The sequence below is a fragment of the Babylonia areolata genome, chromosome 15, assembly GCF_041734735.1.
Source record: "Babylonia areolata isolate BAREFJ2019XMU chromosome 15, ASM4173473v1, whole genome shotgun sequence".
Taxonomy (NCBI): Eukaryota; Metazoa; Mollusca; class Gastropoda; order Neogastropoda; family Buccinidae; genus Babylonia; species Babylonia areolata.
Window position 1 is genome coordinate 19,552,108 of NC_134890.1, and position 22,917 is coordinate 19,575,024.

At 45.4% G+C, this 22,917-nt stretch overlaps 1 protein-coding gene across 1 annotated transcript in view; it reads left to right on the forward strand.

Annotated features, from left to right (window-relative positions):
- The window catches only part of LOC143290210 (diacylglycerol kinase beta-like), a 121,830-nt gene that overhangs the window by 92,619 nt on the left and 6,294 nt on the right, over positions 1-22,917 (forward strand). The window contains exons 9-23 of the mRNA XM_076599534.1: positions 918-992; positions 3,258-3,377; positions 4,955-5,072; positions 5,508-5,596; positions 6,050-6,166; positions 6,998-7,096; positions 10,064-10,171; positions 11,181-11,350; positions 12,891-12,976; positions 13,651-13,740; positions 15,206-15,372; positions 16,468-16,532; positions 16,987-17,077; positions 18,759-18,969; positions 21,864-21,984. Coding sequence (XP_076455649.1) covers positions 918-992; positions 3,258-3,377; positions 4,955-5,072; positions 5,508-5,596; positions 6,050-6,166; positions 6,998-7,096; positions 10,064-10,171; positions 11,181-11,350; positions 12,891-12,976; positions 13,651-13,740; positions 15,206-15,372; positions 16,468-16,532; positions 16,987-17,077; positions 18,759-18,969; positions 21,864-21,984 — 1,727 coding nt within the window. The remainder of the gene's footprint in view (positions 1-917; positions 993-3,257; positions 3,378-4,954; positions 5,073-5,507; positions 5,597-6,049; positions 6,167-6,997; positions 7,097-10,063; positions 10,172-11,180; positions 11,351-12,890; positions 12,977-13,650; positions 13,741-15,205; positions 15,373-16,467; positions 16,533-16,986; positions 17,078-18,758; positions 18,970-21,863; positions 21,985-22,917) is intronic.

The window sequence follows — 22,917 nt, forward strand, 5'->3', positions numbered from 1 at the left end:
TTTGTTTGGATTCTTTCTCTTTTGCTTTCTTACTTTTGCTTTCTTTCTGCCGTTCTCTTTCTTTTCAGGATAAAAGAAATTTATCTGATATTAAGCTGCATTACCTGTTATAAAGATAGCTGCAGCAGACAGCCTGCCTTTGATTTATTTTGTGAAAACACCAGACCTCTTTTTGTGATCTTCAACAGGTGAAACAAGCTAGTTGTGATTTTGTGATAATGTTTCATAAGATGGCAGAATCACAAAATAGTTTGCAAGCTTGGATGCATTGTAACATTGTATGAATTGACAGTTTGAGGGTAACCAGTTTCATGAAAAAATTGGAGTCTCCCTCATGGTTATAGTTGTCTCTTAGCTGATAAACTTTCAGTTGTTTTGGAACAGAGGTTTGAAACGGGGATCAAAATGTTGCCAGTTCAGATCCCACACACCAGGCCTGTGGTCTGATCACAACTCTGGTGGAATATGATCATCAGCATGTGGTAGTTGAGCAATCACTCAGTTTGTATCTGCCAAATAAAGCAAACATTTATGGAACACGAGTGCACAGAGATTAGGCTTGGGGGGGGAGGGGAGAGGAGGGGGCGTTCAGGGTGGGGGTAAAGCTGTTTCATACAGGAAAGTATTCAAGTAAAAAAAAAAAGAAACAAGTGCTAAAAAAATATTTTGAATAAATGTTGTCTTGCTTCATGTTATGAAAAATAGGCGGATGTTATTTTGCACTCAGAGAATCTCCAGGTTTTCTTGATAATAGATTTTGGTGATGGTGTTTTAGCTAGGTTTTGGTATGCAGTTGTGTGTATGTGATAGATCTTTGTGGTGGTGTTATAGCAAGGTTTTGAAATTCAGTTGTGTGTAAGTAAATTTTGTTCTTCAATAGTCATTTTGAATCACTTGAGGTGTGGTGCACATTTCAGGAGATAGACTGCATTGTCAACCAAATGATGTCGGTGGCAGAGTACCTTGGCTGGGATGTGTCCGAGCTGAAACCAGTGAGTGAAATAGTGATGCACCATTTAATTGGCATTAGTCAGTCTGTTTATTTGTTTTTTGTTGGTTTGTTTGCTTTTTTACCTGGTCTTGTAAACTCACTTTCTGTGTACAGTGCAAATACTGTGCACAGGTTGTGCTCACAACAGTGTACTAAATAAACACTACATAACAGATTATGCTCACTTACAGTGTACTATATAAACACTGTGTACAGATTGTGCTGACACAGTGTATGATGTAAACACTGCATACAGATTGTGCTGACTTACAGTGTACAGAGTAAACTATGTACAGATTGTGCTCACTTACAATGTGCAGTGTAAGCACCATGTACAGATTCTTCAAGACATTATGTTGAAGATTGACTGCGACTCTGACAGTACAGCATAAAATGCTAAAACACCGTGTACAAATTGTGCTCACTTACAGTGTACAACGTAAACTACACTGTGTACAGAGTATGCTCACAGTGTACATTGTAAACTACTTGTGTACAGATTCTTCAAGACATGATGTTGGAGATTGACTATGACTCTTGACGGTACAGTGTAAGTACCCTGTACAGATTATGCTCACTTACAGTGTACAATGTAAACACTGTGTCCAGATTGTGTTGACTGACAGTGTACAGTGTAAACGCTGTGTACAGACTGTGCTCACCTGCAGTGTACAATGTAAACTACACTGTGGACAGATTCTTCAAGACATGATGTTGGAGATTGACTATGACTCTTGACGGTACAGTGTAAGTACCCTGTACAGATTATGCTCACTTACAGTGTACAATGTAAACACTGTGTCCAGATCGTGTTGACTGACAGTGTACAGTGTAAATGCTGTGTACAGACTGTGCTAGCCTGCAGTGTACAATGTAAACTACACTGTGGACAGATTCTTCAAGACATGATGATGGAGATCGACTATGACTTGACGGTACAGTGTAAGTACCCTGTACAGATTATGCTCACTTACAGTGTACAATGTAAACACTGTGTCCAGATTGTGTTGACTGACAGTGTACAGTGTAAACGCTGTGTACAGACTGTGCTCACCTGCAGTGTACAATGTAAACTACACTGTGTACAGATTCTTCAAGACATGATGTTGGAGATTGACTATGACTTGACGGTACAGTGTAAGTACCCTGTACAGATTATGCTCACTTACAGTGTACAATGTAAACACTGTGTCCAGATTGTGTTGACTGACAGTGTACAGTGTAAACGCTGTGTACAGACTGTGCTCACCTGCGGTGTACAATGTAAACTACACTGTGGACAGATTCTTCAAGACATGATGTTGGAGATCAACTACGACTCTTGACGGTACAGTGTAAGTACCCTGTACAGATTATGCTCACTTACAGTGTACAGTGTAAACACTGTGTCCAGATTGTGTTGACTGACAGTGTACAGTGTAAACGCTGTGTACAGACTGTGCTCACCTGCAGTGTACAATGTAAACTACACTGTGGACAGATTCTTCAAGACATGATGATGGAGATTGACTATGACTCTTGACGGTACAGTGTAAGTACCCTGTACAGATTATGCTCACTTACAGTGTACAATGTAAACACTATGTCCAGATTGTGTTGACTGACAGTGTACAGTGTAAACGCTGTGTACAGACTGTGCTCACCTGCAGTGTACAATGTAAACTACACTGTGGACAGATTCTTCAAGACATGATGTTGGAGATCGACTATGACTCTTGATGGTACAGTGTAAGTACCCTGTAAAGATTATGCTCACTTACAGTGTACAATGTAAACACTGTGTCCAGATTGTGTTGACTGACAGTGTACAGTGTAAACACTGTGTACAGACTGTGCTAGCCTGCAGTGTACAATGTAAACTACACAGTGGACAGATTCTTCAAGACATGATGTTGGAGATCGACTATGACTCTTGATGGTACAGTGTAAGTACCCTGTAAAGATTATGCTCACTTACAGTGTACAATGTAAACACTGTGTCCAGATTGTGTTGACTGACAGTGTACAGTGTGAACGCTGTGTACAGACTGTGCTCACCTGCAGTGTACAATGTAAACTACACTGTGGACAGATTCTTCAAGACATGATGTTGGAGCTTGCCTATGACTCTTGACGGTAGTGTAAGTACCCCGTACAGATTATGCTCACTTACAGTGTACAATGTAAACACTGTGTCCAGATTGTGTTGACTGACAGTGTACAGTGTAAACGCTGTGTACAGACTGTGCTCACCTGCAGTGTACAATGTAAACTACACTGTGGACAGATTCTTCAAGACATGATGTTGGAGATCGACTACGACTCTGATGGTACAGTGTCCCTGGAAGAGTGGAAGAGAGGGGGCATGACCACCATTCCTCTTCTGGTGCTGCTAGGCCTGGACAGTGTGAGTCTGTGTGTGTGTGTGCGTAAGAGAGAGGGAGGGGTGTGGGGCATGACCACCATTTCCCTTCTATTGTTGCTCGGTCTCTACAGTGTGTGTGTGCGTGTGTGCGTGTGTTTGTATGTGTGTGTTTGTGTGTGTGTGTGTGTGTGAGAGAGAGAGAGGGGTTCATGACCACCATTCCCCTTCTGGTGCTGTTAGGCTTTGACAGTGTGTGTGTGTGTGTGTGTGTGTGTGTGTGTTTTGTGTGTGTGTGTGGAACACTGTTTCGTGGTGTTCTGACTTGTGTTAATTTGTGCAGTTTTCTGTTCTTGTGACTTATGTTTGTGAACTGCTTTGTGTTGTTCTGACCTATGTTTGTGAACTGCTTTGTGTTGTTCTGACCTATGTTTGTGAACTGCTTTGTGTTGTTCTGACCTATGTTTGTGAACTGCTTTGTGTTGTTCTGACCTATGTTTGTGAACTGCTTTGTGTTGTTCTGACGATGTTTGTGAACTGCTTTGTGTTGTTCTGACCTATGTTTGTGAACTGCTTTGTGTTGTTCTGACGATGTTTGTGAACTGCTTTGTGTTGTTCTGACATGTGTTTGTGAACTGCTTTGTGTTGTTCTGACATATGTTTGTGAACTGCTTTGTGTTCTGACGATGTTTGTGAACTGCTTTGTGTTGTTCTGACCTATGTTTGTGAACTGCTTTGTGTTGTTCTGACCTATGTTTGTGAACTGCTTTGTGTTGTTCTGACATATGTTTGTGAACTGCTTTGTGTTGTTCTGACCTATGTTTGTGAACTGCTTTGTGTTGTTCTGACATGTTTGTTTTGAATTGTTTGGTGTTGTTCTGACTTAGGTTTGTAAACTGCTTTGTGTTATTCTGACATGTTTGTGAACTGCTTTGTGTTGTTCTGACATGTTTTTTTTCTGAACTGTTTGGTGTTGTTCTGACTTAGTTTGTGTACTGCTTTGTGTTGTTCTGACATGTTTATGTACTGTTTTGTGTTTTAACGTATGTTTTGAACTGTTTTGTATTGTTTAGACTTACTTTTGTTTGTGAACTGCTTGTCTGCCCCTGACTTCTGATGTTTGTTTGTGAACTGTTTGTATTGCTCTGACTTCTGATGTTTGTTTGTGAACTGTTTGTATTGCTCTGACTTCTGATGTTTGTTTGTGAACTGTTTGTATTGCTCTGACTTCTGATGTTTGTTTGTGAACTGTTTGTATTGCTCTGACTTCTGATGTTTGTTTGTGAACTGTTTGTATTGCTCTGACTTCTGATGTTTGTTTGTGAACTGTTTGTATTGCTCTGACTTCTGATGTTTGTGAACTGTTTGTATTGCTCTGACTTCTGATGTTTATTTGTGAACTGTTTGTATTGCTCTGACTTCTGATGTTTGTTTGTGAACTGTTTGTATTGCTCTGACTTCTGATGTTTGTTTGTGAACTGTTTGTATTGCTCTGACTTCTGATGTTTGTTTGTGAACTGTTTGTATTGCTCTGACTTCTGATGTTTGTTTTGTGTTGTTCTGACTTATATTTGTCTGTGCACCATGTTGTTGTATGCCAGTGGTTTGTTGTGTGTGTGCAGAATGTCCAAGATGACGGAACCCACGTGTGGCGTCTGAAGCACTTCAACCGGCCGGCGTACTGCAACCTGTGCCTCAACATGCTGGTGGGCCTCGGCAAACAGGGGCTCTGCTGTCAGTGTGAGTGGCCTCCCCTCACTTTTTTTTTTTTTTAAAACATTAGAGTGCCTTGCCCTTGAGGCTTCTAAAATATAATAACTATCCCTGTCTTCTGGAAATGCTAAGCTTGAAATTTAATCTTTTCTTGTCACTGTCTGTTTCTGGCCATTTTTGTTGTTTCTGTTGTCTCTTCCTGTTTTATTTTCTACCTTGCTGGTCCATTCACACACACGCGCATGAACACACGCACGCACTTGTATTTGTGTGTGTGTGTGTGTGTGTGTGTGTGTTTATCAAAATAGGCCCTGATCACTGGTAAACTCTGGATCAGATGTCCAACGCCTAACCGATTCTGCCTTGGCGCCCCCAACTTAAAAAACAGATATGATTTAATGTTTGCCTTTTGTGTGATGATGTGTATGCTAGCAACATGTGCTTTCCTTTTCTTTCTTTCAGTCTGTAAATACACAGTCCATGAGCGGTGTGTTCAGAGAGCGCCAGCGTCTTGTATCACCACTTACGTCAAATCAAAAAAGGTTTCTCAGGTAAGAGACTGTCATTTCTGTCACTTGGGCGGATGTCATGTTTGTATTTTGTATGTAACAGAATATGCATATTGTGTGTGTGTGTGTGTGTGTGTGTGTGTGTGTTTTGATGTGTATGTGGATGTAAACGATGTATACCTGATGATACACAGGTAACGAACTTCCACTGGGTGGAGGCAACTGCACAGGCGGGTGTGACAAGTGTGTGTGTCTTTGTGTGTGTGTGTGTGTGTGTGTGTGTGTTGATGATGTGTATGAGGATGTAAACGATGTATACCTGATGATACACAGGTAATGAACCACCACTGGGTGGAGGGCAACTGCACAGGCGGGTGTGACAAGTGTGTGTGTCTTTGTGTGTGTGTGTGTGTGTGTGTGTGTGTGTGTGTGTGTGTGTGTGTGTGTTGATGATGTGTATGAGGATGTAAACGATGTATACCTGATGATACACAGGTAATGAACCACCACTGGGTGGAGGGCAACTGCACAGGCAGGTGTGACAAGTGCCGCAAATCCATCAAGTCCTACAATGGCGTCACCGGTCTTCACTGTCGATGGTGCCACCAGACCGTACGTCACTTCTGTCAGTGTTGTTTGTCTGTGTTCATATGTGAAGGAACTCTATCATCGCCAAGTTTCTGTGGGAAAAAACACTCCCCTGGGCCAGATATGTTAGACTTGGCGCTCGCAGTCACACCGTTAGGCTCATGTCAAAACAACACAGTGGACTTGCTTACTTCAAACTTTGTCAGACGGGCGCAATAGCCGAATGGTTAAAGCGTTGGACTTTCAATCTGAGGGTCCCGGGTTCGAATCTCGGTGACGGCGCCTGGTGGGTAAAGGGTGGAGATTTTTCCGATCTCCCAGGTGCAGACCTGCTTGTGCCTGAACCCCCTTCGTGTGTATACGCAAGCAAAAGATCAAATACGCACGTTAAAGATCCTGTAATCCATGTCAGCGTTCGGTGGGTTATGGAAACAAGTACATACTCAGCATGCACACCCCCGAAAGCGGAGTATGGCTGCCTACATGGCGGGGTAAAAACGGTCATACACGTAAAAGCCCACTCGTGTACATACGAGTGAACATGGGAGTTGCAGCCCACGAACAAAGAAGAAAGAAGAAGAAACTTTGTCAGGGGGCGAAGGTTAGTCACAGTTCAGTTGCTTGGGAAACTGGCTGCAGCTGTCAAGCTTTGTTACCGCGTGATAAATGGTCCTTTTAACATGGACCCTTGATGTCAGCTTAAGTCCGCTATGTTTGTGTGAACTGTCTGGTTAACTATAGTCGCATATGACAGCTCAAGAGTGAAATGAATGAATAAGTTGGGTAAATCCTGTCCTGTTTTGTTCTGTTACAGCTTCATTGCAGTCTGATCCGTCATGTTTTGTTGTGTTACAGCTTCACAACCGGTGTGCATCGCAGTGTAAACCAGAGTGTGACCTGGGCGTGTACAGAGACCACGTGCTGCCCCCTGTGGCAGTGTGTCCTGCTGTGCTGGTAATGACTGCTGGGGGGGGTGGAGGGGATGAGAGTGTTTGGAAAAGGTTGGATGGGGAAAGGGGTACTGGGGGAGTAGAGTTGGGGAGGGAGAGGGTTTTGGGAAAGGTGGGGGTGTTGGAAGGGGTATTTGGGGGAGTCAAGAAAGTTAAGTTGGTGGGGAGAGGGTTTTGGGAAGGTGGGGGTGTTGGAAGGGGTATTCAGGGGAGTCAAGAAAGTTAAGTTGGTGGGGAGAGGGTTTGGGGAAGGTGGGGGTGTTGGAAGGGGTATTCAGGGGAGTCAAGAAAGTTAAGTTGGTGGGGAGAGGGTTTGGGGAAGGTGGGGGTGTTGGAAGGGGTATTCAGGTGAGTCAAGAAAGTTAAGTTGGTGGGGAGAGGGTTTGGGGAAGGTGGGGGTGTTGGAAGGGGTATTCAGGTGAGTCAAGAAAGTTAAGTTGGTGGGGAGAGGGTTTGGGGAAGGTGGGGGTGTTGGAAGGGGTATTCAGGGGAGTCAAAGTTAAGTTGGTGGGGAGAGTGTTTGGGAAAGGTGGGGGTGTTGGAAGGGGTATTCAGGGGAGTCAAAGTTAAGTTGGTGGGGAGAGGGTTTGGGGAAGGTGGGGGTGTTGGAAGGGGTATTCAGGGGAGTCAAAGTTAAGTTGGTGGGGAGAGGGTTTGGGGAAGGTGGGGGTGTTGGAAGGGGTATTTGGGGGAGTCAAGAAAAGTTGGTGGGGAGAGGGTTTGGGGAAGGTGGGGGTGTTGGAAGGGGTATTTGGGGGAGTCAAGAAAGTTAAGTTGGTGGGGAGAGGGTTTGGGGAAGGTGGGGGTGTTGGAAGGGGTATTTGGGGGAGTCAAGAAAGTTAAGTTGGGGGGGAGAGGGTTTGGGGAAGGTGGGGGTGTTGGAAGGGGTATTCAGGGGAGTCAAGAAAAGTTGGGGGGGAGAGGGTTTGGGGAAGGTGGGGGTGTTGGAAGGGGTATTCAGGTGAGTCAAGAAAGTTAAGTTGGTGGGGAGAGGGTTTGGGAAAGGTGGGGGTGTTGGAAGGGGTATTCAGGTGAGTCAAGAAAGTTAAGTTGGTGGGGAGAGGGTTTGGGAAAGGTGGGGGTGTTGGAAGGGGTATTCAGGGGAGTCAAAGTTAAGTTGGTGGGGAGAGGGTTTGGGAAAGGTGGGGGTGTTGGAAGGGGTATTCAGGTGAGTCAAGAAAGTTAAGTTGGTGGGGAGAGGGTTTGGGAAAGGTGGGGGTGTTGGAAGGGGTATTCAGGGGAGTCAAGAAAGTTAAGTTGGTGGGGAGAGGGTTTGGGAAAGGTGGGGGTGTTGGAAGGGGTATTCAGGGGAGTCAAGAAAAGTTGGTGGGGAGAGGGTTTGGGAAAGGTGGGGGTGTTGGAAGGGGTATACGGGGGAATCAAGAAAAGTTGGTGGGGAGAGGGTTTGGGGAAGGTGGGGGTGTTGGAAGGGGTATTCAGGGGAGTCAAAGTTAAGTTGGTGGGGAGAGGGTTTTGGGAAAGGTGGGGTTGTTGGAAGGGGTATTCAGGGGAGTCAAGAAAGTTAAGTTGGTGGGGAGAGAGTTTGGGAAAGGTGGGGGGAAGGGTACTGAGGAGAGTAGAAAGTCAGAGAGGGGATTGTTTGGGGAAGGTGGAGGGGGGGGGGAAGGAGTACGGGGAGGGGGTCGGGGGGGTATAGAGAGCAGAGATGCCAACTATAACAATTTCGCTCTGTTTTGTTACGCTCGATTGCAATTTGTTCCGAAGTTATACTCATGTCAAAATTGTTCAGACGAGTTCATTTTCAGCTACATAGCATGGTCACATGCTTTCCTGTCGTAACATAACCCAGACGCTCTAGACCTATCAATCACTAGGCCAGGGCAGTCACTACTAACTTTGGTCTCACATGATGATGCTCAGCGAATCGCGTGCGTGTTTGCATTGAAACAGCATTGAGTGGATCAGTCAAGCTTAATTGTAGCAGTTACACCATGTTGCAGGTAGGCTCAAGTATCTGTGTGCCTTGTAGATAAAATGTATGTTTGCTGATGTGGCTTGAAAGTGTGAGTGTTCCAACAAAATTCAGAATGTTCCTACCAATTTCCTGATTATTCCTACAAACACTTGACAGGGGTTGCCATGTCTGAGAGAGTTTGGGAAAGGTTGGGGGGGGGGTTAGTAGGGGGAGCAGAGAGAGTTGGGAGGGGAGGAGGAGTAACAGTAAATACAATTATACTACAATACAGTACAATAGAACAAGATAGAGTACAGAACATTGGAGTATATTACATAACCATACAGTACAATAAAACAGAAAATATTACATATTATGATGTCAAGATGATTGTTGTTATGGCTGCAATAATGACTGTTGCCATGACTGTTATGATGATTGTTCTGTTCACTGTGGAGATTATTGTTGTCATGGCTGTGATGATGATTGTTGCCATGGCAGTGATGGTGATGATTGTTACCATGGGTGTGATGATGATGATTATTGCCATGACTGTGATGGTGATTGTTGCCATGGCTGTGATAATGATGATGATTAATGCCACAGCTGTGATGATGATTGTTGTCATGGCTGTGATGATGATTGTTGCCATGACTGTTATGGTGATGATTGTTGCCATGGCTCTGATGATGATTGTTGCCATGGATGTAATGATGATTGTTGCCATGACTGTGATGATTGTTACCATGGATGTAATGATGATTGTCTCCATGGCAATGGCTGTGATGGTGATCGTTGCTGAGGCTGTGATGGTAATGATGATGTAGTTGATATAGTGTTGGTGATGATGATGATGATGATGATGATGATGGTACTGCTGCTGCTGGTGGTGGTGGTGGTGGTGGTGTTGATGATGATGATGATGTAGGTGACGTTGGTGTTGGTGATGATGTTGATGGTGTTGGTCATGCTGATGATGTAAGTGAAGGTGTTGGTGATGATGATGATGATCATGTAGGTGATGGTGTTGATGATGGTGGTAATGATGGTTGACAGGATCGACCCCGGGGCCAGAAGACCAAGGACAGTGACGCGGTGGAGGAAGGGGACGCCTCCCCTGTGGCCGCTTCACCCGATGACACACCCTCCACTGGCATCGTCACTGTACGTACCGGGTGTGTGTGTGAGTGTGTGTGTGAGTGTGTGTGTGTGTGAGTGTGTGTGTGGCCGCTTCACCAGATGACACACCCTCCACTGGCATCATCACTGTATGTACCAGGGGTGGGGGTGGGGTGGGGGGGTAGTGTGTGTGATGTATGTGTGGCTGCTCCACCCAATGACACACCCTCCACTGGCATCGTCAGTGTACGTACCTGGTGTGTGTGTGTGTGTGTGTGATGTGTGTGTGTACGAGTGTGATTGTGTGTGTGTAAGTGGTGTGTGTGTGTGTGAGTGGTGTGTGAGTGTGTGTGTGAGTGGTGTGTATATGTGGCCGCTTCACCCGATGATACACCCTCCACTGGCATCGTCACTGTATGTACCTGGGGGGTGTGGGGGGAGTTATCTCTGTGTGTGTGGTGTGTGTCTGTGTGTCTCTGTGTGTGTGTTTGTGTCTGTGGCTGCTTCACCTGATAACACACCCTCCACTGGCATCATCACTGTACGTACCTGGGGTGTGTGTGTGTGTGTGTGTGTGTGTGGTGTGTGTGTGTGTGTGTGTGTGTGTGTATTTCTCTGTGTGTGGCCTCTTCACCTGATGACACACCCTCCAATGGCATCATCACTGTATGTACCTAGGGTGTGTGTGTGTGTGTGTTTGTGTGTGTGCATCATTGTGAGTGAATGTGAACGCATGCATAAAAAGATGTCTTCTTGCCATTCTTGCTTTTTATCCCTTAAATGTTTTTGTATGTATAGGCATTGATGAAAAAAAAAATGACATGTGTGCCGATGCCAATATCCGCTCATACACAGCCACATTTTGTTGCTTTCTGTGTGTCCACAGATTCAGACACACACACACACACACACACACACACACACACACACATGGCGTTGCTTTCTCTCTCTCTGTCCACAGATTCAGGGACACACACACACACACACACACACACACACACACACAGAGACACACACACACACTGTGTTATTCTCTCTCTTTCTCTGTCCACAGATTCAGGGCAGCTCATTTCAGATCACCCCCCTGGAGGGCACCCACCCCTTGCTGATCCTCATCAACCCTAAGAGCGGGGGGAAGCAGGGGGCGCGCCTCCTGCGCAAGTTCCAGTACCTGCTGAACCCCCGCCAGGTGTACAACATGATCAAGGAGGGGCCCATGCTTGGGTGAGCTGCTGATTGTGATTTCCCACCTGATGATAACTTTTTTTTTTTTTTTTTTTTTTTTTTGCTGCCCCATCATCTGCACCGTTTCAGTGAAATTACTCCTGCAGCTGCTCATTCTGAGTCCCCCACACCCGGGTTCGTCTGTTGCAACCACAGTGCCGGCAGTCCACAGGGAACCATCGATTTTAGGTTACCAGGAGGCCACACACCAGAGGAGACCCTGCACTACTGCTGAGTCACTTTGGTGGTGTTCGGTAGTGGCTGTTCTGATTTAACATTCTTAGGACACCACCTGCTAAGCCCCCCTACTGAAGACAATAATGGCTTGGTCACTGAGCCAGACTTAGTGGAGATGATAATTTGTATGATAGTCATTCCTTTCATCATCCTAAGACCATTACGACAGCATAGAAGACAAATGCTGTCCCCAACTATCTGAGGTAAAATTTGATTAAAATGGAGAATGACTTGCCCAAGTGAAATCCCCTCTCTCTCAGCCAAGAAGGTTTTAGGGCAGTCGGGGTTGGGTTTGGTTCCCAAAGGCCAACTAACCCCCAGTCCTTCACAAGAGACTAAGCTCTTAATAACTTCCCATTGCACTGGAGCAACCATTGATCATACAGCTCTCACTATGCTGTTGGCCCAGCTGTAAGCTTATGTCATTCTCTGGTATAAGCTGAGTGTCGAGTTTTGATAATAATTATACTTTGTCTGTATAATGCTTTCAAACCTCTCAGAACAGTCAACAATAACACATCGGTCAAACACAGCACACAGTCCCCACCCACCATGCACTTTCAGTTTCAGTTTCTCAAGGAGGCGTCTCTACGTTCGGACAAATTCATATACGGTGCATTGTGTTTGGACAAACCCATATACGGTACACCACATCTGCTTGGCAGATGCCTGACAGCAGCATAACTACATACATACACAGAAAAATAGCAACAAGCACTCATTCACACTGTAAAAGACATCTGGAAGAGAGTTGAAATTCAAAAAGATGTCTTTTAACTTCTCCTTGAAAGTTGAAAAAGCACTTCATATTTCTCAGGGACGGAGGTAGAGAGTTCCAGACAGTGGGGCCAAACACTTTTTTATTTTTTTTTTTTTTTTTTTTACCAAAGGTCTGTTGGGAGAACCAAGGAACTACATGATTTGATTTGAACTAAGGAACTGCCAGCACAGAGGTATCAAGAGAACATTACATCCTTGATGATATAGATGGAGGGGTTCAGAAAGATATGGTGGCATATTGTTGTCATTATTATGTGCTATATATATGGATGATTTGTTATGATTTCTATCAGTAGTAGTAGTAGCAGTTGTTGCAGTAGTAGTTTGATTATCATCATCATCATCATCATGGTTATTATTATCAATGTTATTATTGTTGTTATTATTATCATTGCTATAATTGTTATCATTATTATTGTTATTGTTATTATTATTATTATCATTATTAGTATTATTATTGTTGTTGTTATGAAGTGTGAGCAGTGTAAAAGAGAGTGGTGTGTTGTGTTGTGTGTGCCTGCAGGCTGCAGTTCTTCAAGGACGTGCCCAATGCCCGGGTGTTGGTGTGTGGGGGGGACGGCACTGTGGGCTGGCTCCTGGACACCATGGGTATGGCCATCACTGGGGGCTTCAGCCCCTTGTTTCACACACACACACACACATATCTTTCTTTCTCCGCCCCCACCCCCTGCCTCCCCACCAATCCCACCCTTCCCAGTTTAGAGTTAAGCATGCATGTTACTGACTGGTGTGAAAGCACTTTGATTTGTCTCTGCACAAGAGTTAGCACTATATAAATACTATGTATCATTATTAGTAGCATTTTATTACCTATCTTTTTTTATTTATTTCAAAAAATTTTTTTTACCTTGGTACAGTACACAAGGGAAGGTGCGATGGTGGCACACACAGGTATTGCACTTCTGAACCAATGTTCACCAGGGATCAGAGTTCAAGGTCCTGTTTTGGCATTGCGTTCTATTGTGTCCTTGGGAAAGGCACTTTACACTGATTTTCCCTCACTCCACCCAGGTGTTGATGGGTACCTGACTTTTGTTTGGGAAGGTTAAAACATAAAATACATGTGTGGTATTGTGTGTGATACTGCTAGTGCAGACAAAATCTAACTTCAAGCAGCATGTGTGTGTCTATGCATGGCACTGTGTATGCAGACAAGACCAGCTTCAAGTAATGTTGTGTGTATGTGTGTGGTATTATGTGTGCTGACAAAATCAGCTTCAAGCAACGTGTGTGTATATGTGTGTGTGGTGTTGTGGTTGCAGACAAAATCAACTTCAAGCAGCGCCCACCTGTGTCGGTGTTACCACTGGGGACAGGCAACGACCTGGCACGATGCCTCTGTTGGGGGGGAGGTGAGAAACAGACCACAGTAGCCCCCCAAAACACAGTATAGGATCGCTACCTTCTTCTTCTTCTTCTTCTTCTGCGTTCGTGGGCTGCAATTCCCACGTTCACTCGCATGTACACGAGTGGGCTTTTACCTGCATGACCGTTTTTACCCCGCCATGTAGGCAGCTATACTCCGCTTTCGGGGGTGTGCATGCTGGGTATGTTCTTGTTTCCATAACCCACCGAACGCTGACATGGATTACAGGATCTTTAACGTGCGCATATGATCTTCTGCATGCATTTACACACGAAGGGGGTTCAGGCACTAGCAGGTCTGCACATATGTTGACCTGGGAGATCGTAAAAATCTCCACCCTTTACCCACCAGGCGCCGTCACCGCGATTCGAACCTGGGACCCTCAGATTGAAAGTCCAACGCTTTAACCACTCGGCTATTGCACCCGTCGGATCGCTACCTATATAGCAGGGTTACAGTGGATCAGAGTGATATATATCACCGTGATGTGTTACAGATAACCATGTAATATAGATCACCATGGTAAAGATCACCATGTGACATAGATCACTGTGTTATAGATCACCATGTTAAGGTACAGATCACCATGATATGATATAGATCACCATTACTTTGATCACCGTGACATAGAACATTTACATTCATCACCAGAATATAGATCACCATGACAGAAACCAGTATATATTGATCACAGTGATATAGTTCATTATACAGAGAGATCACCATGATATGATACAGATCACTATTTAAAGATCACCATGATATGATAAGTGGAGTGTTGAGTGGTAGTTTTGATGAGTCGATAAACAGAGGTCCCATGTACAGCATGCACTTAGCACATGTAAAAGAACCCACGGCAACTCTTTTTATAAAAGTACCCACTGCAACAGAAGAGTGGTCCCTGTAGAAATTTTGCAAAAAAACTCACCTCGATAGGAAAACAAATGAAATTACAGGCAGGGGAAAAAAAGGAAAGAAAAAGAGGGTGGCGCTCTCAGTGTAGCGACTGGGGAGAGCAGCCTGAATTTCACATAGAGAATTCTGTTGTGACCAAAAAAAAATTTACGGGAGGTTATCGGCCGTAGCTACTTTCGTTTTCTCCGCATAGGCGGATAGTAGTTTGCACAGGGCAGGAATCAGACCCCTGCCGGAGTCTGCACTAGTGGGTCACGGTAAGCATGTTATTTAAACGAATTTTTAGGAAGAAGATTTCCTTTAATACAAAGGTCACCATATGAGGCACTGTAGCGACTGGGGAGAGCAGCCTGAATTTCACACAGAGAAATGTGTTGTGACAAATAGAGTAATATGATACAAAGGTCACCATGATATATATCACTGTGATATGAAATAAATCACAATGATATGATACAGACCCCCATTGTGAATCAGCAGTGATGACCATTGTTATCACACAAAAGGAAATATGTCTTGCTGCTGTTGCTGTACAGGCTACGAAGGTGAAAACCTGCTGAAGATCCTGCAGAAGATTGAACACAGCACGGTAGTGATGATGGACCGCTGGCAGATCGAGTTCAGCAAGCCAGAGGGGGAGGATGAGCAGGACGGGGACCCCATCCCCTACAACATCATCAACAACTACTTCTCCATCGGCTGTGTGAGTCGTCTGTCCTCGGCTGTCGTCTGTGGCTGAGGGGGGAGGGGGCCGGGTTGGTGGGGGAGTGAGGGGATGGGGGTTGGGGGGGGGGCATTCTCCTGTTCTTTCTCTTTCTTCTGTCCCCAGTGTCTGGTTTTGTAGCTCTTGTCTCTCTACCTGTCTCTCTCTCCAAGGACAGTTGCTTTTTCTTCTCTCTTCTCTTGGTGTCTTCATATTTACATGTACACATAATACTCCTGTGTTCATATATTACCTTAGTGGGTGGCACTTTTCCTTTAAGAAAAGAAAGAAAAAGTTGGAATCACAAGTGAGCAGTAATAACTTTGCCTGCTGTTTTTTTTTTTTTAATTCGAGGGGGTGATGCGCAGAGCTTCAGTTCTGTATCCAGATTATTCTTCTCTGAACTGGATTTTGCTGCCCCTCACTTCTTTTTGCTTTCTTATGAATCAGTATTGATGGTTGTTGTGCCTTGTTGTAATTGTTAATCAGTTGTGATAATTGGTGCACCTTGGTTTTAGTGTTATTCAGTTGTGATTACTGGTGTGGCTTGTTTTTAGTGTTCACTCGTTGAGCCATGCACACAAGCATTGCTCTGGCATCAGAATTAGTCTTATTTAATACGGTGTTCCTGTTCATACATATGCATGAACCGCAAAGAAAAGGAACTAATTTCTACAGTATTTCCAGCTGTGTCCAGATGTAAGTAGTTTTGAGGGAAAACAGTCGGCGTTTTTTTCTTTTATCAATATGGCATGTAAGCCTACCAAAGCTTTAACTCACTCAGTACGGCCAGTCCTCTCTTCTCCTCTACACAGACCCCTCGGATGTCCAGTGGGTGTCTCAATGACCCAACCTTTAGCTTCCGTTGTCAGAATTGTGGTATTTTTTGTCAACATTCACCTCTTCAGTATAAGAGATTTCCGCTTGCAATATTTTGATGGTGGTAATTGGGGTGAAACGCTGTTAACGTCTTCTCTTTCGCCGTTCGTATGGAGAGAGTTAAGCTCCACATGGTTGAATGATAAGTAGTGATGACTTGTGTGCCTTGTTATATCAAGAGTGATGATCGCTGATACCTTGGTGACTGTATTGCAGGATGCGTCCATCTGCCATCGCTTCCACGTGATGAGGGAGAAACACCCAGAGAAGTTCAACAGCCGGTGAGTTCTGTCCTCTTTCTGTTGGAGTCTGTGGCCTTTGTTTTTTTTTTATCACTTTGTGTGAATGGACATTTGTGTGATGTCGGCTATTCATGTACATGTGTTTGAATTATCAGTTTGTGTAGAGTTTTCTCTTTTATTTGTTTTCTTTTCAATGAGGCTTACTGTTTTTATGATTATTGTTATTATTGTTATTGCTCTTCTTCTTTTTTTTTTTTCTTCATCATCTTCTTCTTCTTCTTATCATTATTGTTATTAGTTGTAGAAACAGTAGCAGTAGTAGTTTATTTGTAAAAAGTGTAAATTTTGTTGAAAGCATATTTCGCTCTGTGTGTGAGGGTAAGCTTGTGTGTGTGTGGGTGTGAGTGTGGGGGTAAGCTTGTGTGTGTGTGTGCGTGTGCGTGTGTGCGTATGTGTACTTTTATTTGATGGCTGTGTCAATTGTGTGCCTCAGGATGAAGAACAAGCTGTGGTACTTTGAATTTGGAACCTCTGCCCAGTTCTCATCCACCTGCAAAAACCTCCACGAACACATTGACATCATGGTGAGTTCTGACACTGGCAGGAGGAGTGGCATTCTTCTTCTTCTTCTTCTTCTACTTCATCTTCTTCATTCATCTTCTTCATTTCATCTTCTTCTCCTCGTTCTCCTCCTCCTCCTCTAAGAATTGGTGACATTTTTTTTTCTTCTTCTTCTGCGTTCGTGGGCTGCAAGTCCCATGTTCACTTGTATGTACTCGAGTGGGCTTTTACGTGTATGACTGTTTTTACCCTGCCATGTAGGCAGCCATACTCCTCTTTCGGGGGTTAGGTGACATTTTGTTTTCTGTATTTTGATGATGATGAATGGTGATGGGGGTGGTGAAGATGCTGCGCCACCGCGTTTGGACCAATCCATATATGCTACACCATGTCTGCTTGATAGATGCCTGACAGCAGCATAACCCAGCGTGCTAGTCAGGCCTTGAGTGCATGTACTGACCTATGCTGTCTGTCCCCAGTGTGATGGCACTGACCCATGCTATCTGTCCCCAGTGTGACGGCACTGACCCATGCTATCTGTCCCCAGTGTGACGGTACTGACCCATGCTATCTGTCCCCAGTGTGACGGCACTGACTCATGCTATCTGTCCCCAGTGTGACGGCACTGACCCATGCTATCTGTCCCCAGTGTGACGGTACTGACCCATGCTATCTGTACCTGTGTGATGGTACTGACCCATGCTATCTGTCCCAGTGTAACGGTACTGACCCATGCTATCTGTCCCCAGTGTGACGGCACTGACCCTATGCTATCTGTCCCCAGTGTGATGGCACTGACCCTATGCTATCTGTCCCCAGTGTGATGGCACTGACCCTATGCTATCTGTCCCCAGTGTGACGGCACTGACCCATGCTATCTGTCCCCAGTGTGACGGCACTGACCCATGCTATCTGTCCCCAGTGTGACGGTACTGACCCATGCTATCTGTCCCCTGTGTGACGGCACTGACCCATGCTATCTTTCCCCAGTGTGACGGTACTGACCCATGCTATCTGTCCCTGTGTGTGTCCCCAGTGTGACGGCACTGACCCATGCTATATGTCACCAGTGTGATGGCACTGACCCGTGCTATCTGTACCTGTGTGACGGAACTGACCCATGCTATCTGTCCCTGTGTGTGTCCCCAGTGTGACGGTACTGACCCATGCTATCTTTCCCCAGTGTGACGGTACTGACCCATGCTATCTGTCCCTGTGTGACGGTACTGACCCATGCTATCTGTCCCTGTGTGACGGGACTGACCCATGCTATCTGTCCTTGGTGTGACGGCACTGACCCATGTTATCTTTCCCCCAGTGTGACGGGACTGACCCATGCTGTCTCCTGTGTGAGGGTACTGACCCATGCTATCTGTCCCTGTGTGACGGTACTGACCCATGCTATCTTTCCCCAGTGTGACGGTACTGACCCATGCTATCTGTCCCTGTGTGACGGTACTGACCCATGCTATCTGTCCCTGTGTGACGGGACTGACCCATGCTATCTGTCCTTGGTGTGACGGCACTGACCCATGCTATCTGTCCCCAGTGTGATGGCACTGACCCATGTTATCTTTCCCCCAGTGTGACGGGACTGACGCATGCTATCTTTCCCCCAGTGTGATGGTACTGACCCTATGCTATCTTTCCCCCAGTGTGATGGTACTGACCCTATGCTATCTGTCCCTCTGTGTGTGTCCCCAGTGTGATGGCATGTCCCTGGACCTGGCCAACGGACCCCGGCTGGAGGGCATCGCCCTGCTCAACATCCCCAGCATCTACGGGGGCACGAACCTGTGGGGCGAGAACCCCAGCCAGAAGAAGCGCCGCAAGGCCCAGAAGACCAAGAAGGACAAGGACAAGGAGTTCTCCACCTCCTCCATGTCCTCCGCTGAGCTGGCCATCGCTGTGCAAGGTGGGTGGGGAGGTGGTGGTAGTGTGGGGATGGAGTGGGGGTGTTGTTTGGGGGTGGGGGGAGGTGGATTGGTGAGGGATAGAGGGTGGATAGGTGAGGGATGGAGGGTGAGAAGGGGTGTGGGGGGTGGATAGGTGAGGGATGGAGGGTGAGAAGGGGTGTGTTGGGTGGATAGGCAGGGGATGGAGGGTGAGAAGGGGTGTGGGGGGTGGATAGGTGAGGGATAGAGGGTGAGAAGGGGTGTGGGGGGTGGATAGGTGAGGGATGGAGGGTGAGAGAGGTGTGGGGGGTGGATAGGTGAGGGATGGAGGGTGAGAGAGGTGTGGGGGTGAATAGGTGGGGGATAGAGGGTGAGAGAGGTGTGGGGGGTGGATAGGTGAGGGATGGAGGGTGAGAAGGGGTGTGGGGGGTGGATAGGTGGAGGATGGAGGGTGAGAAGGGGTGTGGGGGGTGGATAGGTGGAGGATGGAGGGTGAGAAGGGGTGTGGGGGGTGGATAGGTGAGGGATGGAGGGTGAGAAGGGGTGTGGGGGTGGGTTGGTGAGGGATGGAGGGTGAGAAGGGGTATGGGGGGTGGATAGGTGAGGGATGGAGGGTGAGAGAGGTGTGGGGGTGGGTTGGTGAGGGATGGAGGGTGAGAAGGGGTGTGGGGGTGGATAGGTGAGGGATGGAGGGTGAGAGAGGTGTGGGGGTGGATAGGTGGGGGATGGAGGGTGAGAGAGGTGTGGGGGTGGATAGGTGAGGGATGGAGGGTGAGAAGGGGTGTGGGGGTGGATAGGTGAGGGATGGAGGGTGAGAGAGGTGTGGGGGTGGATAGGTGAGGGATGGAGGGTGAGAGAGGTGTGGGGGTGGATAGGTGAGGGATGGAGGGTGAGAGAGGTGTGGGGGTGGATAGGTGAGGGATGGAGGGTGAGAGAGGTGTGGGGGTGGATAGGTGGGGGATGGAGGGTGAGAAGGGGTGTGGGGGTGGATAGGTGAGTGATGGAGGGTGAAAAGGGGTGTGGAGGGTGGATAGGTGAGGGATGGAGGGTGAAAAGGGGTGTGGGAGGTGGATAGGTGAGGGATGGAGGGTGAAAAGGGGTGTGGGGGTGGATTGGTTAGGGATAGAAGATGAGAGGGGTGTGGGGGTGGATAGAAGGTGAGAGGGGTGTGTGTGTGGGGGGGGTGGTGGTGGTGAGGGATAGAGGTGGATAGGTTAGGGATGGAGGGTGAGAGGGGGTGGGTGGGAGGGATTGTTGAGCAATGGAGGATAAAGGGGGAGGATGAGTGGTGTGGAGGGATATGGGGCAGGTGGAGAGGTGGGGGATGGAAGGTGATTAACCCCTAGGCTGCCTATTTGGTGAGATAACTCATCACCACAAGCGTGTACGCTTCGCTGCCACAGTGACGTGATAACTCCTCATCGAAATATTCTGACTTTTCCCTGGTTTGCATTCAGTTCGTTGACAAAAGTACCGGTGGCTTTAGCTTGGGGAATCTTTCTAGATTCTTTTCATTGCTAGAAACACCATCTAAGTCATGAGGCAGTCCTTTATTTGAACATTTTGGTTGGGTTACTGTAGCAGTGTTTGCCTGGCTCCTTTCCTCGCTTGCTCAACAAAATGTCAGACTGACGCCGTGCTCAAGACATGTGATCGTGGCAAACTGCATCAACCAAGACTGCTTTTTTTTAGCTGATGCTCAGAAAGAATTGAAGCGTAAATTTGAAGGAGAAGACAGTGATGAACATTTATAGGACAGTTTAATGGAAAATAAAGGGAGCAATCAAGAGAGTGGCCAAGATACAACTACCAGTGAATGATGCTGCCTGTACAGCTGTTTCAGACAACAGAAAGTGACCTGAATTATTAGCAGGACACAGTGTGAGCAATTTTCTTGGCACTCAGTCAGCATGGTCTGATGAGAACTGGATAAAGTGACTGTATGAGAGGGATGAAGAGGAGGGGGGTGGAGGCTGAGGGGGGCATGGCCTCACATCCATATTAGCACTTGGAGAAGTCACAATGCATTGTGTATCAATCTCTTTTTAATTTATTTGATTTTTATTGTGGTTCTAGTATGATTTTGTGCGTGCAGATACCCATTTGTCCAGAAAATTGATACTGTAGTGCAAATTACCTGACTAATGTATGTAATGAGCAAGTTGAAAATTTGACAAAAAACAAAACAGTGACTTCAAAACAACAGCTTGTCACTAAAGATATATGAAATGGGAAAACATCATGTGTTTTGTATTCTTTATTCATTTACCTTTCAGAAAATATATACTTTTATGGGTCTTTCTCCAATAACAAAGAGCACAGATATTTTTGAAAATCAGTGCCCATTTTTTGTGGAAAAACCCTGGCAAATAGATTTCATTTAAATCTTATTTTCCTGGCAGTGAAAGGGTTAAGGTAGGGGGAGTTATATAGGAGATGGGTGATTTTGATGAAGTAGGGAGAAGTGAGCGTTACCTCTGTTTGTGTTGGTACATTAGTGAGAGCAAATGTTTAGTTTGTGTGTGAGTGTGTGGAATATATATGTGTGAGTATGTGTTTTATTTGTAGGTGCGTGAGTGTATGTGTGTGAGCATGTTTGTTTGTGTGCACGTGCGAGAGAGAGAGAGAGTACATGTGTGAGCATGTTTTGTGTCTTCGTGCGTATTGATGTATGAATGTGGGTGTGTGTGGTTATATCTTGATTTACATACTTTCCTAAGTTACTCAGCTTCTGTTTATTTATTTATTCATTTATTTGTTTATTCATTATTTTACATTGCTTGATTTTTTATTTTTTTTATATTTTTTATTGTTTTTGCGTTTGTCAAACTGTGGAATTCTAGTACCTGTGTATATAGACAGTATGCTAGTCTTGAGAGCTGCCTAAGTGATGGTGTTCACCTGTGTGCAACAGACGTGGGAGACTCGATGATCGAGGTGGTTGGCTTGGAGAACATCATGCAGGTGGGACAGGTGATCGCAGGACTGAGGGGCTCTGGCAAGCGTCTGGCCCAGTGCTCCCAGGTGGTCATCAGGTCAGTGCTAGAGAGGCTGGTCATGCTCTTGTGGGGTGTCTGGTGTTTCCCTTGAGGCAGTGTTGAAGAAGAAGGAAACCCAGGAGTGCTTATGGAAAGATTGTAAAAGAGATGAGTTTTTAGTGAAGAGCGAAAGGCAGAGATGGAATCAGATGAATAGATTAGGTTGTAAAAAAGATGATTTTTTAAGAGACGGAATCAGATGAATGGATTAGGTTGTAAAAAAGATGATTTTTTTTTTTTTTAGTGAAGAATGAAAGGTAGAGATGGAATCAAGTGAATGGATTAGGTTGTAAGAAAGATTAGTTTTTAGTGAAGAGCAAAAGGCAGAGGTGGAATCAGATCAATAGATTAGGTTTAAAAAAGATGAGTTTTTAAGAGACGGAATCAGATGAATGGATTAGGTTGTAAAATAGAAGAGTTTTTAGTGAAGAGCAAAAGGCAAAGATGAAATCAGATGAATAGATTAGGTTTTAAAAAGATGAGTTTTTAAGAGATGGAACCAGATGAATAGATTAGGTTTAAAAAAGATTAGTTTTTAGTGAAGAACGAAAGGCAAAGATGAACTCAGATGAATAGATTAGATTGTAAAAAAGATTAGTTTTTAGTGAAGAATGAAAGGTAGAGATGGAATCAAATGAATGGATTAGGTCATAAAAAGAAGTTTTTAAGAGATGGAATCAGATGAATAGATTAGGTTTAAAAAAAAAAGAGTTTTTCATGAAGAGCAAAAGGTAGAGATGGAATCAAATAAATGAATGGATTAGGTTGTAAAAAAGATGAGATTTTAGTGAAGAGCAAAAGGCAGAGATGGAATCAGATGAACGGATGTGATGTGGAAGGTTGTTCCTTTGTGGTGTTGTTACGGAGGAAATGTTAACTCATGACTTGCTGAGTGAGGGTGATGGTGGTGCCTGGTGACTTGCTGAGTGA